This window comes from Anopheles coluzzii, chromosome X, assembly GCF_943734685.1.
Source record: "Anopheles coluzzii chromosome X, AcolN3, whole genome shotgun sequence".
In the NCBI taxonomy this organism is placed as follows: domain Eukaryota; kingdom Metazoa; phylum Arthropoda; class Insecta; order Diptera; family Culicidae; genus Anopheles; species Anopheles coluzzii.
The window spans coordinates 5,722,624-5,739,340 of NC_064669.1; the positions used below are offsets into that span (position 1 = coordinate 5,722,624).

Genomic DNA, 16,717 nt, shown 5'->3' on the forward strand with positions numbered 1-16,717 from the left:
AATTTGACAGATTAAATGTCAAATAAATACAATTTGCTTCAAGATCGGTATAAATTACATTTTTGCTAACAAATTGAAACCGCTTAAATGCCAGAAATATTAGAATTTTCTGCACGAATGTTAACAAATAAATGATGAAGTATATAAAAGTACTACATTAAATCAAAAACTCGGAGTAATCAATAGAATTTTAGTCAAAAAACGTGAAATTCGATATTCGCGGATATTCGAGTTAGAGCCTTTCTACATACAGCGAGAATGCTGCTGAGAAAATAACTGACAGCATGCTTTGACAGCGACTGACAGCATTTTCGGTGAGAGAATTCTCCTCGGCATGCAAAGAACGATGGAGCTGAGAAAAATTGAATTGGCAGTTTATAGCGATCGATCAATTATAGTTTGCATTTTGCCGTCTAATAATCGTAGATATATTATTAAAAAGTAAAAGAAATTTTTTTGGCTTCATTTTAGCGATTGAAATGGATTTTTTCAACATCATTTTAAAAGTCTCATCTCGGCGCTTTTCAGAGAGCTTCTACACACACCAGCGTGAGAAACCGGTTGTCAATTCTCTCACAGCCATCTCTCAGCTGCAGTCTCGGTGTATGTAGAAACGCTCTCACGCGAAAAAGTATTCCGTGCATGAGGGATAAACTGACAACCCTGTAATTTACACATTTGCACAAATGATCTTTTGGGTTTACATGTGTTCTTTCTATTTCCTTCTAGTATGAGTAAGATCGATTGATTTTGGTCTAACTGTTAAAAAATAGCAATAATTAACGCAATAAGGCATTTCCTCCCTTATAAAAAAGTATTTTATCTATCATTCGAAAAGCATCACCTCATCCATATACACATACACACACACTCACACACACCTACACACATGACACACTGGCCAAACAACAACATGTCACAGGCCGTCAGTGACAGCAGCAGCAGCAGCAGCACAAAAAACCCCTTCATCTTGGCTGTGTGTGCGCGGAGAGTGATACCAGCGAAACTGCTTACGTCATAAAAGCAATCGAAACACGAAAGTATTACTCGGTCGGCAGCAGGGAAGCCAGTCCGCGGCGGTGCACCAGTACGCGAGCAAATCGTTTCCTCCGGCGGGGAAGAAGAACAAGCCAGCCAACGGGCCAACTCGTCACCGAACGGGAAGCTGCACCGAGCCCTGCACAGCGGGAGGGAAAATCGCCTCGCCTTTTGTGTACCCTGCACACACACACACACGCGCGCGCGCCTCCGATGATCGCAAACGCGGTGAAAAGCGCATCCGGATAGAGGGAGACAGAGAGGGGTCATTGTCGCTAGACCGAGCAGGCCAAAACTGGGCCAAACGCCCCCCCCCCCCCCCCCCCACTGTCTAAGTCGATTGCACCTGGTGGCCCTACCGCCTTCCTCACTCTACTTCCTGGCCACCCAAACCTCACTTTTCTTACCGACCACATCCACAGGGCGAAAGAGAGCGAGAGCACACACCGTTGAATGTCTGTGCGTTTGTGCGTGTGAAAAACAAAAACAACAACCAATCGCATTTTCCGTTCCTCCGCTTTCCTAGACAAGGGTACGAAGAGCCGTAAGCAGAAGCACATTTTGAGATCTAACATTACTATACATCACTCGGTGCTTGTTTTTCTTTTTAGGTCGTTTCCACCACCCCTCGGCAGACACAAACAAAGGAGCCGCACAAACACACATACCACACCCTCCTCCCCACCACAGAAAGGAAAAGCGCTGCAAACGATGGGCGAACCGGAGTACGAGAGCGTGGTGCTGGTGAAGCAGGAGGTGTTTGTGTACAAAATTCCGCCGCGCCAGAGCAACCGGAGCTACCGGGCGGCCGACTGGAACCTGCTCGACCCGATCTGGACCGGGCGGCTGCGGATGGTGGCCAAGGGCCGGTCGCTGTGCGTGAAGCTGGAGGACAAGACGAACGGCACGCTGTTCGCGAACTGCCCGATCGAGAGCTACCCGGGCGTGGCGATCGAGGCCGTGTCCGACAGCTCCCGGTACTTCGTGCTGCGCATCCAGGACGGCAACGGGCGGACCGCGTTCATCGGGCTCGGGTTCGGCGACCGGTCCGACTCGTTCGACATGAACGTCGCGCTGCAGGACCACTTCAAGTGGGTGAAGAACGAGGAAAAGATCGAGAAGGAAAAGGTGGAACCGAAGCAGCAGCTCGATCTCGGCTTCAAGGAGGGCGAAACGATCAAGATCAACATGAAGATTACGGTGCGTGGGAAAGGCCCGGCGGGAGGGGGGAAGGTGAGGTTGTTTTATTTACCTTTTTTTTCGTTGGTGCTCATTTTAGAAAAAGGACGGCTCAGAGGCCTCGTCCCGACTGACCGGGAAGAAAACGGGCGCGGGCGGTTTGCTACCGCCGCCACCGGGCGGCAACAAGATCAGCCCACCCCAGGCGAGCTCACCTTCGCATCTGCCCGCCGCATCATCGACGGCGGCCGGCGGCCAGACCGAGTGGGGCGAATTCACTTCCGCTGGGTAAGTCATGCTGTTGCCCCTGACGCATCTCAACTTTTTGTTTTTTTTTTGGTTCGGCTTTGTCTGATAAAGGCCCGGCTTTTATCGCCGCACAAGCTCAGCCCTGTAAACATTCATAATGCGATCGCTTTATCGTCACGCTGTGCTTACTCTCTCTCTCTCTGTCTTTCCCTTCATGTTTTAAGGGTGCAAAGCACAACGGCAGATGCTGCGGCCGCAACACCGAGCAAAACCAACGCCAACTGGGTACAGTTTTAGGAAGGTGGGCGTACTCTGGGCGAGGGCGGTTGGACCAGCGAGATTTACGCGGGGGTATGGGCAAAACATTGCAACCACTGAAAAAGCTAAAATGGTTTGTCCCCGGTAAGTAGTGGAGGATGATGATCAGCTGCGACTGGCGGCTGTAAAAACGGAGGGGGAAAAAAGAGAGCAGAAACGGTTCGTTGCAAAAGTATGTAAAACGGTGCAACACTGTACTTTAAGTCGGAACTTGGCTAGACGATAGTATGATATCGAACGTGCGTGATCTTTAAGTTTAAAAATCTAGAACCACACACTCACACTCTCACACACACACACACACACACACACACTTTAATAGAAACGGATAAGCATTAATACACCATGAACATCAGTGAGCGGACAAGGATGGAAAACACTCAACGAGCGCAACAAAAAAAAACGTGGAACACAGAAACCAATCACACACATACACACACACATAGACCCGTGCGATTAGAATAGAATGACGTAGCAGAATAATAGTACGCGGGGATGGCGCGCGCATTAGGGCTGGGGAGCCATATTGTAGGAATTCACGCATTGATCGCGCACGTGTGTGGTGCTGATGTCCTGATGTGTGTGTGTGTTTATTTTCTTGTAGCAGGAAAAGTAGCGGAAAATTCGCTCCCGCGTACCATTAACACAGACACACGCGCGTATTGTTCTCAGCATATATATATATATAATATATACATATATACACAACCACACGCATATACATATACATATATATATTACTGGAAAACGCTTATGTATGTATGTATGGGGCTGAAGGCGCGTGTGAGCTCTATAGTCGTGCATGTGTCGCTAGCTGCATATGTATATACCACATATACACACGTAACCCCTAACAAGAGAGATACAAAAAAAAAACTATATATGTGAATGGGTATATATATAAACATAGGAAATAATAGAATTGTTTAAAATTGAACTTTACGTTAGGGGAGACACAAGAGAAACCCTCGAAGCAACGGAGCCGTTACTAGGAAAAGGCGCCCTTTAGGCAAACGGTAGGAAGCTCTGCAGCAGTGGGGCAGAGAAGGCGAAGAAGCGGGAAAGAAGATGAGATGACACACACGGTTGAAGCGCTAGCTATATTATACAGGTGTAGTAGAAATTTTGGACAGGACGAATGAGAAAGGAGAAAAAGCAAGAGAAAAACTCAGATTTACATACCTATTGTTGCTATTGAGATACACAAAAAAAAAAACAAATACTATCTCCCATAACCCACTCGTTCCTTCTCCATAAATCCCTTCTTGCCCCTACCCCCTTCCCTTCGCGTAGCGAAAGCTGGCAAGTATATATGTTATCTAATATTGTAGTGCGCAAAAAAAAGATTAGTAACGAGGGCAAAGAGAGAGAGAGAGAGAGAGAGAGAGAGAGAGAGAGAGAGAGAGAGAGAGAGAGAGAGAGAGAGAGAGAAAGCAGGAAAGAAAAAGGAAAAAAAAATGAAAACAAACCCCGTTCAAAACCGAGCGCCGTAAACCGCGTTTACTATCCCGGTCAAGAAGTAAATTAGTGGCTGTTATTTTAACGATATTTCGCTACGGCCGGCCCCGACCGACGGGAGGGGCAAAACGGAAGCAAAAGCGGCACTGGAGTTAAATGGAGAAGAGAGGCGGTGGTTACGCGATAAAGATCTGCTGCCCAGACAAAGCTGGGTAGGGTTAGGGCGCGCGCGCGCGTGCGTATCAGTTAGCCAGTCGTGTCGCTTTTGTGCTTTTCTCGCATTATTTTTGTCTTCTTCTTCTTCGTTTTTGTGCCGCCGCCGTGTCCTTTTTCCATGACGATTTAACGCATCGATCGACTGCAACATTTTAACCACCGTGCCCCCCACCCCAGCAGCCCGGCTCTTGCGCAGCGCAGAGTTAGGGGTTGGGGTTGGGCCGGGGGCGTGACTTAGGCATTCCTTAGCATTTTCGACGCTTCGTTTCGTGCGCTTTTAGTTGTCGTTGTTTGTTGAAAAAGCATTTCCTTTTTGTACGTGTTCTTATATATTGTGAGTTTAGTGTTTTTGTTTGTTTGTTCGTGTTTTTTTTTTTTCTCTCTCTGGTACCGAGACGCGGAAAAAGCTAGAAGTTGTTTTGCGGTTTCGTTACACGTTGCAAACGTTGATTATATATAGATTTAAAAATGGTATACAATACGAATAGGGATTTGTTCGTTTTGCTTTCCGGAGGAGATTCGTCCAAACGTCGATGAACTCCCCGCGTTAGGGGTATAATCTCTCCCACAAAACCCATAAAACACCCCTAGGGAGTTGATCGATTATTTGTTTGTCTTGTCGGAACGGGGCTGCGTGAGATTGCAGGAATGTTCGACCTTCTTAGAGCGAGGGTGTGGCGCGAGCGCCCTTTTTCGGTCAGGGTTAGGAAATCGATCGCCTTGGGAAGATGGCGAGGGAAACCGAACGGAGGTGGAACGAAGCGAGAGCAGAAAGTATATGTAATGAAACGAATAAAAACGCAATTGTATAGTTGGATCACCAAAACACACCCAGTAGTCGTGTTTGTTAGTGGAAAACCTTGATTATTGTTTTTTTTTATGCGCAAGAGTATCATCTCATCATCACAATGTCGTACATACATAAAATCCGCTCAATAAAATTAGTAAAAAATGCGTTCAACAGCAAAAAAAAAACGGGTTCGCTTCGGACTATCGCGCTTCCGCTGTGACATTTGCTCGACACATTAACTCAACCTTGGAGCACATAAATGATATTGCGTAATTTATTAATGTTATGCCCTTTAAATAGAATAAAAAAATCATCCCTTTCTACCGCTGGTTCTAATAGTAAACTGCACACTGCCTACTAACTAACGTTAAATTAACTTGCCTAACAATTCCGGCCCTGTGGTATCGCTCCCGTGTGTCCTAAACGATTGACCGTGCAACAATACAACTGCTTTTTTTTAGTGAATCAACTAGCACAGCAGGACCGAAACAGCGACGGAAATTTGTTGAAATTGCACCCGTTGCGAATGGGAGGGGTTTCTTGGTTCACACTGCTCAATACTTTTTGCCTTTGTTAAACCAGCTGAGCCGTCGCCTCGGTGAGGTGTTCTGAAAATCACACAAATCGAAACAGAGTTGGATTTTTTTTTTGGAGGGAAGAATGTTCATACAGTGAGTAGTGGCGACTTGTTTGAAAGTTGCAGTCACAGTAAAAAACAACCTCACACACACACATATATATACATTACACTAGTTGTGCCTAATGGCTAGAATACGTGCACAACGGTTCAAGAACAGGCAAAAGGCTACTTTCTATCGTAAAACGAAGGGATATCTATATCTAATCTAAAAAAAATCTGCCAAAACATATGCCTGGTTCTATGTATGGAACATCTTCGCATGCATTTATGTTTTGCTGGTTAAAAATTAATATACACAATCATGATTACTGTACGGGTTTCTCTCGTGCCTACAGTCACAAACTAAATACCTTGTTTTTTGCTTCTAAATTCCTCCCACTTCATACTGTTTTTTGTTTGTTTTACCACTGATTCTACTAAAACGAAAGGGGGGGCACCCGTTTCCCAGATGCTCACAGCACACACCGCGTTGGGCGTTACACGATGGGAATTTCAAAGATAGTACGGAAAGAATTTCTTCCTGCTAGTTACCTCATCGCGCGGCTGGAAGTTGCTCAGCAGGCTGGACGCACTCATCATCTGCTTGAACTTGCCGGGCGTCTTCGTCCGCCCGGTCCGGGCCGCCGATGCGTCCTGCGCGGCCGCACCATTCGCGTTCGTGTCCCGCAACGCATCCCGGTACTGCACCTCGGCCGGGCCCGGCATGAGCGGACCGTTGAGCGAGAGGCGGCCGGCCCGCTTGCTCGGCGTCGGCGGGCCGGGCCGCTTGTACGAGGTGATGCCGCTAACCTTTCGGCGCGTTATCAGCCCGGTGGAGCTGTCGTCGAACGTGGTCGAAATGTTATCCTAAACACGTTATAGCAACACGCCCACATTAACACACATACATACATACACACGCACAAAACATTAGGAGAAAAGGTGGAGGGGGAGGGGGGGGAGAGCACGGAAGCACGTAACGGGACGTAACGGGTGGGACATGGACATGCAGCATTGGCTTACCCCAGTGTCATCCTGCGGCGGTATACAGTCCGGTGCGAGGGCCATGTAGTTGGTGCGGAGGTGCGGCGGCTGCCTCGAGTTGCGCCGGGACAGCTCGGAGTAGCGGTCGAAGTCGGCGTGCATCGCATCGGGCGGCGTACAGCGGCCATTCTTCAGCTCGGTCAGATACATGTTATCGAACAGCTCGCCCACTTCATCCTCCATCTGCAGATTGGAGCCTGCAAGTACAGCGCATATGGCACACAGCATGGATTAAAAAGAGTAGAAAAAACGATACACGCAGACGGAACGAAAAAAAAAAAAAACAATCCACTTACGAAGGCTGGACTGGGAGGGCAGCATTAGCGACTTTCGATCGCTGCCCTGGTGCTCCTCGATCGTTTTCAGCCTGAGCTGCAGCAGCTGGTTCTCCTTGCGCGTTTCTAGATTGCGTTCGTTCATTTCGGCCAGCTGCTTCTGCAGCATGGTGCAGCGCGATTCCAAGTTTTCAATCTGTAAGTGCAACAAGTGAAACAGCACGCACGTGAGATTCGAAGCCACCTTTGGGGTTTCCCGCGTCACGTACCTTTCTGCGGTAGCCTTCCGCCATTGCTGCCAGTCCCTGTTTGTCGTGTTCTAGCTTTGTTTTCGATTCTTCGTGTAGCTTTACCTAATTTGAAAAAAAATGGGGTAGGAGAGGAGAAGAGAAAAAAAACGTCCATCGCGGGTCGCGTTCAGTTGTTTGCTGTTTTTTCGTTTTTTTTTTGTAGTATTTCAAATTCCGCTGACCACGTGGCACAATTGCAACTGAAAACCCCGAGGAGGCAAAAAGCCAATATCCAAAATGCCATATTAAGGCACTAACGATGGTATCAAACGTAATGTCATAGACAACAAAAATCCTTGTGAGTGAGTTCAAACGAGTCTATCTTTATTCAACAAACAACCAATCAATAACGATTATAATGTAGGCAAACATATCCGCGAATACTACCGTTTTTTTGCAGTATTCGAACGGCTTTTAGCAACTTATCCACTTCGATCCACCCACACACGCACGCACACACTAACACACACATACACATCAGCACTCTCAAAAGTATGGAGGCTGTTTGGGCTTGAGTATGAGTTCAAATTGATCCCATGACGAGGCAACGGTGGCAACCACCGTCGCGCAAAGCAATACGATTGGGATGACACAGACCAAAGACCATCCGGATCGGCCCGAATGCTGTAATTAGAAGAGAGAAAGAAAAAAAAAAGCGGACACCACAGAATCAGGATTACACACCTTGCCACGTGTTTGATGACGAAACGAGTTAAAATGATGGAATTAGAGCAAAGGAAGACAAAAACCGAAATACCCAAAATGTGGATCGTCTGAGGGGGGTGGGATATGGAGAGCATGCTATAATGTTGTGTCGGTGCTAATGATCGATTTTGTTCCCATCACAAATCCCCTGGACGGGGGTGGGCCTCAAGTACAAAAAAAAAACTGTCTTGCAATGTATGTCCGCGTGGGTCGTGGGTGCCTTAGGGCGCGAAATTCAACCAAGTCAGCGTGGTATGCAAGAGAACAGCTGCTACTACTACCACTACTACTACACCTCGACTACTTACCATATGATTCTTCATCTTCTCCATGGTGTTCTGGTGCTCGATCCGCGACTCGTGCAGCTTCTCGTGCAGCTCCTTCTTTAGGGCGGCACGCTCCTGGGCCCATTCCGCTTCCATCTCGGTGTGCTTCTTCCGCGCACAGTACAGCTTCACCGACAATATTTCACAATCCGTGACGTACTGCTCGTTCTCGGCCAGTACCTTGTCGTACTGTGCCTTCAGCGTTTCCAGCTGCGCCTCCTTCGCGACAATCTCCTGCTGCAGGCTGGGCAGCTGGCCACCATCGTCGGACAACTTCTGCGCCTGCTCGGTGCACTTTGCGGTCAGCTCTTCCGCCTGCCGTTTCGCTGCCAGGTACTGCCGGTTGAGCTCTTCGCACTTTTGCCGTTCCTGGTCGAGCTGTTGCTGCAGCACGGCTAGCTTGTCGGCCGTTTCCGCTTGCTGGCCTACCGCTCTTTGTCTCTCCTTTTCGAGGTCGTGGGCGAGCTGCGATTTCGCTTCCTGGACGCTCTCGAGCGATCGGCGCAGCGTGTCCGTCTTCTCGTCCATCGCCGCTTGTAAACGAGCGACCTCTTGCTGTAGGCTGGTCTTTTCATTTTCGAGCGCCAGACGGTCCAGATCCTCTTCCTTTGCCTTTTGGGACTGTTTCGTTTCGTACTGCAACTTCAGCTGCTCAAGTTCCGCTGTCTTGCCCGCAAGCTGCTGTTGCAGATCGGACACTTCTGTCCGATTTTCCGATAACGATTTCATCAGCTTTGTACACTGCGCATCTAGATCGTCGGCCTGCCGTTTCATTGCTAAGTATTGACAATTGATTTCCTCCGATTTTTCTCTCTCTTCCTCCAGGTTCTGCTGCAGTAGCGATATTTTCGCAAGCATTTCCGACCGCCCACTGTCGCCTAGCTTTTCCGCCAGAGTCTTCGCCTCGTCCATTGCCTTAAGTTGATGCTTCAGATCCCCGATTTTAACCAATTCCAGTTCTAAGCTGTTCGTGATTTGCGTTTTGGTTAGCTCGAGCACTTCTAACGATTGACGCAGCGCTGCATTCGTAGTCTTCATATCATCAAGCTCCTGCGTCAGCTGCTTCTTCTCCACTTCAAGCACCTCCGTCCGACGGTTTAGATCAGCTGTCTTGGCGATTTCCTTTTCCAGATTGTCTGCGAGTTGGAGTTTAGTTTGTTCGATCGCTTTCAAAGATCGTTGGAGTTCGGCGATGTTCTCACTCATCGATGTTTTTGCAACTTCAAGCTCCTGCATCAGCTGCTTCTTCTCAACTTCAAGCTCCTCCGTCCGACGGTTCAGATCAGCTGTCTTGGCGATTTCCTTCTCCAGATTGTCTGCGAGTTGGAGTTTAGTTTGTTCGATCGCTTTCAAAGATCGTTGGAGTTCGGCGATGTTCTCACTCCCCGATGATTTTGCAACTTCAAGCTCCTGCGTCAGCTGCTTCTTCTCAACTTCAAGCTCCTCCGTCCGACGGTTCAGATCAGCTGTCTTGGCGATTTCCTTTTCCAGATTGTCTGCGAATTGGAGTTTAGTTTGTTCGATCGCTTCCAAAGATCTTTGGAGTTCGGCGATGTTCTCACTCATCGATGTTTTTGCAACTTCAAGCTCCTGCAACAGCTGCTTCTTCTCAACTTCCAGCTCCTCCGTCCGACGGTTCAGATCAGCTGTCTTGGCGATTTCCTTTTCCAGATTGTCTGCGAATTGGAGTTTAGTTTGTTCGATCGCTTTCAAAGATCGTTGGAGTTCAGCGTTGTTCTCACTCATCGATGTTTTAGCAACTTCAAGCTCCTGCAACAGCTGCTTCTTTTCAACTTCAAGCTCCTCCGTCCGACGGTTCAGATCAGCTGTCTTGGCGATTTCCTTTTCCAGATTGTCTGCGAGTTGGAGTTTAGTTTGTTCGATCGCTTTCAAAGATTGTTGGAGTTCGGCATTGTTCTCACTCATCAATGTTTTAGCAACTTCAACCTCCTGCAACAGCTGCTTCTTCTCAACTTCAAGCTCCTCCGTCCGACGGTTCAGATCAGCTGTCTTGGCGATTTCCTTTTCCAGATTGTCTGCGAGTTGGAGTTTAGTTTGTTCGATCGCTTTCAAAGATCGTTGGAGTTCGGCGATGTTCTCACTCTCCGATGATTTTGCAACTTCAAGCTCCTGCATCAGCTGTTTCTTCTCAACTTCAAGCTCCTCTGTCCGACGGTTCAGATCAGCTGTCTTAGCGATTTCCTTTTCCAGATTTTCTGAGAGTTGCAGTTTAGTTTGTTCGATCGCTTTCAAAGATCGTTGGAGTTCGGTGATGCTCTCACTCATCGATGTTTTAGCAACTTCAAGCTCCTGCATCAGCTGCTTCTTTTCAGCTTCAAGCTCCTCCGTCCGACGGTTCAGATCAGCTGTCTTGGCGATTTCCTTCTCCAGATTGTCTGCGAGTTGAAGTTTAGTTTGTTCGATCGCTTCCAAAGATCGTTGGAGTTCGGCATTGTTCTCACTCATCGATGTTTTAGCAACTTCAAGCTCCTGCGTCAGCTGCTTCTTTTCAGCTTCAAGCTCCTCCGTCCGACGGTTCAGATCAGCTGTCTTGGCGATTTCCTTTTCCAGATTGTCTGCGAGTTGAAGTTTAGTTTGTTCGATCGCTTCCAAAGATCTTTGGAGTTCGGCGATGTTCTCACTCATCGATGTTTTAGCAACTTCAAGCTCCTGCGTCAGCTGTTTCTTCTCAACTTCAAGCTCCTCCGTCCGACGGTTCAGATCAGCTGTCTTGGCGATTTCCTTCTCCAGATTGTTTGCGAGTTGCAGTTTAGTTTGTTCGATCGCTTCCAAAGATCGTTGGAGTTCGGCGATGTTCTCACTCTTCGAAGTTTTTGCAACTTCAAGCTCCTGCGTCAGCTGTTTCTTCTCAACTTCCAGCTCCTCCGTCCGACGGTACAGATCAGCTGTCTTAGCGATTTCCTTCTTCAGATTATCTGCAAGTTGCAGTTTAGTTTGTTCGATCGCTTTCAAAGATCGTTGGAGTTCGGCGTTGTTCTCACTCATCGATGTTTTAGCAACTTCAAGCTCCTGCATCAGTTGCTTCTTCTGAATTTCAAGCTCCTGCATCAGCTGCTTCTTTTCAGCTTCAAGCTCCTCCGTCAGACGGTTCAGATCAGCAGTCTTAGCCATTTCCTGTTCGAGATTGTCAGCAAGTTGTGTTTTGGTATGTTCCAACGCATCCAGCGATCGTTGCAATCCTGCATTGCTCTCATGCATGGATGTCTTGACCAACTCAAGCTCTTCCGTCAGTTGTTTCTTGACGACATCTAGCTCCGTATTCCTACTAGTTAGGTTCCGCGTCTTTGCCATTTCCCTTTCCAGATTGTCGGCAAGCTGAGCTTTGTTTTGTTCGTTTGCGTCCAACGATTGCAGTAGCGCCGCAATCTTTGCATCCGTTGAGGCCTTCGAAGTTTCAAACTCCTCTTTCAGCTGGGACTTTTGGGCCTGCAGCTCCTGATTACGACGAGTCAGATCCTCTACCAACGCCCGTTCCATTTTCAAACTAGCTGCAAGTTGTGTTTTGTTCTGCTCGATCGCTTCTAATGATCGACGGAGCTCAGCGTTCTCCGCGCTCATCGAAGCCTTTATCTCTTCACGCTGCTTTACCAATTGTTTCTTCTCGTTTTCTACCAGCTCCATAATGGTCTGGTACTTTAGCAGCTGGTCTACGAGTTCCGCTTTAGCTTGTTCCAACGCGCGTCCTAATGATTGTTGCTGCTCGGCCACCTTCTTATCCATTAAAACCTTTGCATCTGCTAACTGCTGATTCAGCTGTACTTTCCAAGCATTCAGTTCGTTCGTCGTGGCCTTTTCCCTTTCCAGATGTTTCTCGAGCTGCGCTTTGGCCTGCTCGCATGCTTCAAGTGTTTGGGCCAGCCGCTGTGCCTCCGTTTGCATCCGCGCGAGTTCCTGCGCGTGTGCCTTACACTGCTCCTCCCATCGCTGTTCCAGCTCTTGTACCTTTCTGTTCAGGCACTCATTTTCGTGCTCCTTCTCCTTTAGCTTCACGTCCACAACCGTCGCCGCCAGCGTTTCCGCATCGTTGCACAGGCTATCGTTGCCCGGGGTCACATTTTTAAACGATCTGTCCAAAAACTCGAACGAACTTTCCAGCGGCTCCATCGGCTGCCCGTTGGTCAAGTGGTTTTCCCTGATGAAGCGCCGCAAATCGTTCACCGCTTCCGCTAGGTTTTGATTGGCGCCGTCCTTCGCGGCCAGCTCCTCCCTCAGCGCCTCGGCCGTCAGCTTCATCAGCTGATTGTCCTCCTCGAGCGTGGCGTACTGTTTCTTCATCGCCCGGTACCGCTCCATCTCCGTGCTGGCCGTCTCCTTCGCCCTGCTCAGCTCCTCCTCCAGCGCCTCGATGGAGCGGTTCTTCGATTCGAGCTGCTTCTGCAGCTGCTCGGTCGCCCGGCCCAGCGGGTGCGCCAGATAGTCCACCGCGTCGCTCATGCACACGCACGCTTCCTTCAGCTCGAGCGCGCTGATTTTCGCCAGATTGCGCCGCTTCTCCTCCTGCAGCTCCTGCACGCTCTGGAGCAGCTGCTCGATCTGCCTCTCCTGGCTGGTGTTTTCGGCGCGGGCCGTTACGAGCAGCTCGGACAGATTCTTCACCTTCCACTCGAGCGCCACACTTTTAGGCGTCACCGGGGACGGTTTCTTCATCTCGCGCTTGCCGTTCGGCGTGCTGGTGATCATTTGTACCGCGCTTTGGCAGAGGGTAGCGCTGGACCCGGCGTCCGCCCTGCACGCGGGCGCCGATCGTGCTGCGTTCCCGAACGCTCGCTCCAGAAACGCACGATCGATGCGCATTTCCTTGCTGCCCTCCGACACGAACGAGTGGAGAAACGCTTTCATGCTGTACTGGAACGGTTCGTCGAACTCTTTGCCAATGTTTTGAAAGTACGGCACCGGGTGCTTGATGCAGGAGAAGTAAAGCATCAGCGAGAAGACGTACACGTACTCGCTCTCGGGAATCTCGCCGCCCGGGCCCAACCGCAGCTCGAAGCGCGGAAACTTGGCACGCATAAACTCCGCGACGGTCGCTTCCTGCAGCTCGTACGCACCCTTCAGCTTGCTGCGGAAGCTGTCGTAGCAAGCGGCCAGATCGATGTAATCCTGGCCGGGGTTCAGGCCGGAACGTTCCACCTTAAAACGAGGAGGGGGTGGGGGGAAAGGAAACGAAAAGAGCAAACAGCAACACAAGCGTAGGTTAGTGGCCGGGCTTCCTAAAATACATAAGAAGCAAAGAGAGCTTCCTCCCAAACGGATCAAATTTACCCATCGCAGCACCACCCCACGCCAGAAGCTTTCTTCCATTTTCGGCGACGGAACTTCTGCCATTTTTTGCACACACTCACACACACACGAAAATATCAAACTTGGTTAACACTACAACTATTGCTTCTCTGCAGAAAGCTACGAAACGCACGCCATCGGTAACCCGATGGAAAGATGATTGAATTGCAAACCGACCGGATCGGCGTACGGTGGCGTTGTTGATCGGCTGCGACTGGCAATGGCCGTTATCAAACAAATTTGAAGCATTCAAGCAAACGTCACCGTTTCGGTTGGCAGCTGCCGAGCACCTGTCAAACGGTCGTGTACGATGCTGGCATAAACAATTCTTCTGTTCGCAAGCTATTTGCCAAGCTGTCTAATTAATAGTTAATCTTAACTCTTTCTCTAAATTTCTTACTTTATTGCGCCAATATAAACAGTTACCACTTCGGTTCATTTTGTTTAGCGTTATTTTATTTGCGGCAGAGAACAGTGTCGAACCCTAGCGAACAGTGCCGAACCGGGATCAGCTGTCATCTGTTTGCTGTCACGGCCACAACACGGCCGCTATATGTCAATGCCGGTGTTTGTTATTGCCAAACATGCCGGAACGCTTTTTTGCCCAAAAGGTAGTGTATCGATTTTGTAACAGGAATCCGTTATTTCCTTGCTTGCTCTAACTCTAAGGCGCCCTAACAATCGGTGCAGCGGCGAGAACGAGCGGCGTAAACATAAACACCATCCTGAACCCTTTCCCAGAGGCTGGCCGCGTGGTAATGTTTAACTGTTGCTCCAGGTCGCATTTTTTATTTGATTGGTTTTAATTCTCTTTTTTTTATTTGTAGCACGTGTGTAATTTTGTAGCCGCCTGCGCTACAGAAGAGCAACGAAACGAACGAGAACCAATACTGCCAAATAAAAGCGATACCTGTTTCGCAAGCACTACAGGTACGGGTTTTAGGACGAACATTATTGACCAAACTACACATGGGAAAAATGAAGTTTTCCTTGGAATCGATTCCGGCTAGCTTCGACGTTTTCTGGAATCAATTCCGGGATTGGGTAGGCCCAATTCCGAGTTCCCACCACTAGACCAAACCCGGGCAGTAACAGAAAGTCAGAATAATTCTAATAATGGGTATGGGGTACGACAAACGGTCTCAGGGTAGTGGCAAGGCAGGTACAAGGGCAGGACTTAAATATCTGAACCAACGAAGGGCGTCGATTGGGTTTGAATGGGTTTAAACAACGGTAATTCGGGTTTGAGGATGTTTTATTAAATGCATCCTTCTATTCTGTTCTTTCCCTTTATGGTATCGCTTATTGACGCTGGATGATAGGATGATATGTAATGCCACATTAGCAACGAAACAAGCTCTGTAATGACAAGAGCCAAAGGCCCTCAGAATGGAAGAAAGTTTATCTAATGCTGTTAGGGATGAACCCGCCATCCGGCAGGAAACGACAACGATGGAGACAGACTGTCCAAAAGATGAGCAGTGCCCGATAGTACCCGAGCCGGACAAGCTCCCGACCGTGCCGGAAGTGGCGCAAAGTCAATCCACACCCGAAGCCCCACCGGAAGCCGACCGAAGCGACGAACCGGACAAACCGAACGGCACCCTCTCCAAGCGGCAGCGCAAAAAGCTGCTCAAGCTAGAGAATTGGGAGCAGCGGAAAAAGGAAAAGCGCCAGAAGGAGAAGGAAAAGATGAAGGCGAAGCGGCAGGAAGCAATCCAGCAGGGGCTGCCGGTGCGCACCGGTCCGAGCCGGAAGGAGCTGAAGCGGCGAAAGGTGAGCTACGGCGAGGCGACGATCGAGGTCGCTGTCGACCTGAGCTTCGACCAGCTGATGATCGACAAGGATGTGGCCAAGTGCGTGAAGCAGCTGCTGCGCATGTACACGCTCAACCGGCGCTCGGTTCGCCCGGTGCCGCTGCATTTCGTCGGGATCGAACCGGGCGGTGCGGTCGAGCGGCATCTCGCCCGCAACGATGGCTACCGGCACTGGGACGTGCGGTTCAGCAGCGAGCACTTTATGCAGCTGTTCAAGCCGTCCCGCGTCGTCTACCTGACCAGCGAGTCGGAGCACGTGCTCGAGCGGCTCGAGCAGGGCTGCGTGTACGTGATCGGCGGGCTGGTCGATCACAACCAGCACAAGGGCCACTGCTACCAGCTGGCGCAGCAGCACGGCATCCGGCACGCCCGGTTGCCGCTCGCCGAGCATCTGGTGATCAAGACGCGCACCATCCTCACGATCAACCAGGTGTTCGAGATACTGCTGAACGTGCACATGGGCAAGGAGTGGCAGCAGACGCTGCTGGAGGTGCTGCCGGCCCGCAAGGGCGTCACGCCGAAGACGGTGCCGGTGGCCACGCAGGATGGTGCGAACGCGCCGGAGAGTGGCAATGCGGAGGACTGCCAGGCAACCGCCGAGCAGAGCGGTTGAACAGTTTTGTCGGTTGAATTGTACAGAATCAGTTTTTTACTTCTTCGTTTTTTTATAGTCTTTATAGTGGCAGGATTATAAACAAACGTGTCCTTCTCTGACGTTGCAGTAAATGCCATGTTGGTTTTACTCACTTGCTAGTTTTACATTCGAAAAAAGTGTATTTAAAAAAAGTTTATTTCAACAATAGAAAAGATAAATACGTTCGTGAAAGATAGTTGATAGACATTGCACCAACGAATGGTGCTGGTCATCCGATGCCATCGATACTTGTCTGTGGTAGTGCTATTTATGGCCATTTACCTTAGATAACGAGCGTTGAGTTGAAATACTCGATACCGTAAGGCGTTAGAAATCATTTATCAACATAATATTTCCATTTGATTGCTACAAATAAAAGAAATCAATCCTATCTCAACCCTCTGTCAATGGCAATCGAAAAAAACCCATCATTTTACCAGGCAACCTGGCGATTTTGA

General features: G+C 49.2%; 3 protein-coding genes across 9 annotated transcripts; 2 read left to right on the forward strand and 1 right to left on the reverse strand.

Annotated features, from left to right (window-relative positions):
- The first annotated feature begins 844 nt into the window (after positions 1-844).
- LOC120952284 (NECAP-like protein CG9132) lies at positions 845-4,217 on the forward strand. Of its 2 annotated transcripts, none has more exons than XM_040371646.2 (4): positions 845-1,582; positions 1,650-2,238; positions 2,318-2,505; positions 2,691-4,217. In XM_040371646.2, exons 2-4 carry the CDS (start codon positions 1,750-1,752, stop codon positions 2,761-2,763), a joined length of 750 nt encoding a protein of 249 aa, XP_040227580.1. In that variant the 5' UTR covers positions 845-1,582; positions 1,650-1,749; the 3' UTR covers positions 2,764-4,217. The 2 variants fall into 2 exon arrangements, with proteins under 2 accessions (XP_040227580.1, XP_040227510.1); XM_040371576.2 differs by having other exon boundaries at positions 846-1,570.
- A 537-nt stretch (positions 4,218-4,754) lies between these two features.
- Positions 4,755-14,103, reverse strand: LOC120952038 (putative uncharacterized protein MYH16). 6 transcript variants are annotated; one of them, XM_049608708.1, is made up of 8 exons: positions 13,791-14,103; positions 10,455-13,658; positions 8,490-9,734; positions 7,456-7,539; positions 7,208-7,382; positions 6,891-7,108; positions 6,420-6,734; positions 4,755-5,856 (listed from the first exon to the last, which is right to left on the reverse strand). In XM_049608708.1, the coding sequence occupies exons 1-8, from the start codon at positions 13,851-13,853 to the stop codon at positions 5,803-5,805; spliced, it is 5,358 nt and encodes a 1,785-aa protein (XP_049464665.1). In that variant the 5' UTR covers positions 13,854-14,103; the 3' UTR covers positions 4,755-5,802. The 6 variants fall into 6 exon arrangements, with proteins under 6 accessions (XP_049464665.1, XP_049464664.1, XP_049464658.1 ...); XM_049608707.1 differs by having other exon boundaries at positions 8,490-10,094; positions 13,791-14,100; XM_049608701.1 differs by having other exon boundaries at positions 8,490-10,274; positions 13,791-14,099.
- A 216-nt stretch (positions 14,104-14,319) lies between these two features.
- LOC120957149 (tRNA methyltransferase 10 homolog A) lies at positions 14,320-16,656 on the forward strand. Its single transcript, XM_040379200.2, has 3 exons — positions 14,320-14,563; positions 14,636-14,738; positions 15,131-16,656. The coding sequence occupies exon 3, from the start codon at positions 15,198-15,200 to the stop codon at positions 16,236-16,238; it is 1,041 nt and encodes a 346-aa protein (XP_040235134.1). The 5' UTR covers positions 14,320-14,563; positions 14,636-14,738; positions 15,131-15,197; the 3' UTR covers positions 16,239-16,656.
- The last annotated feature ends 61 nt before the right edge of the window (positions 16,657-16,717 follow it).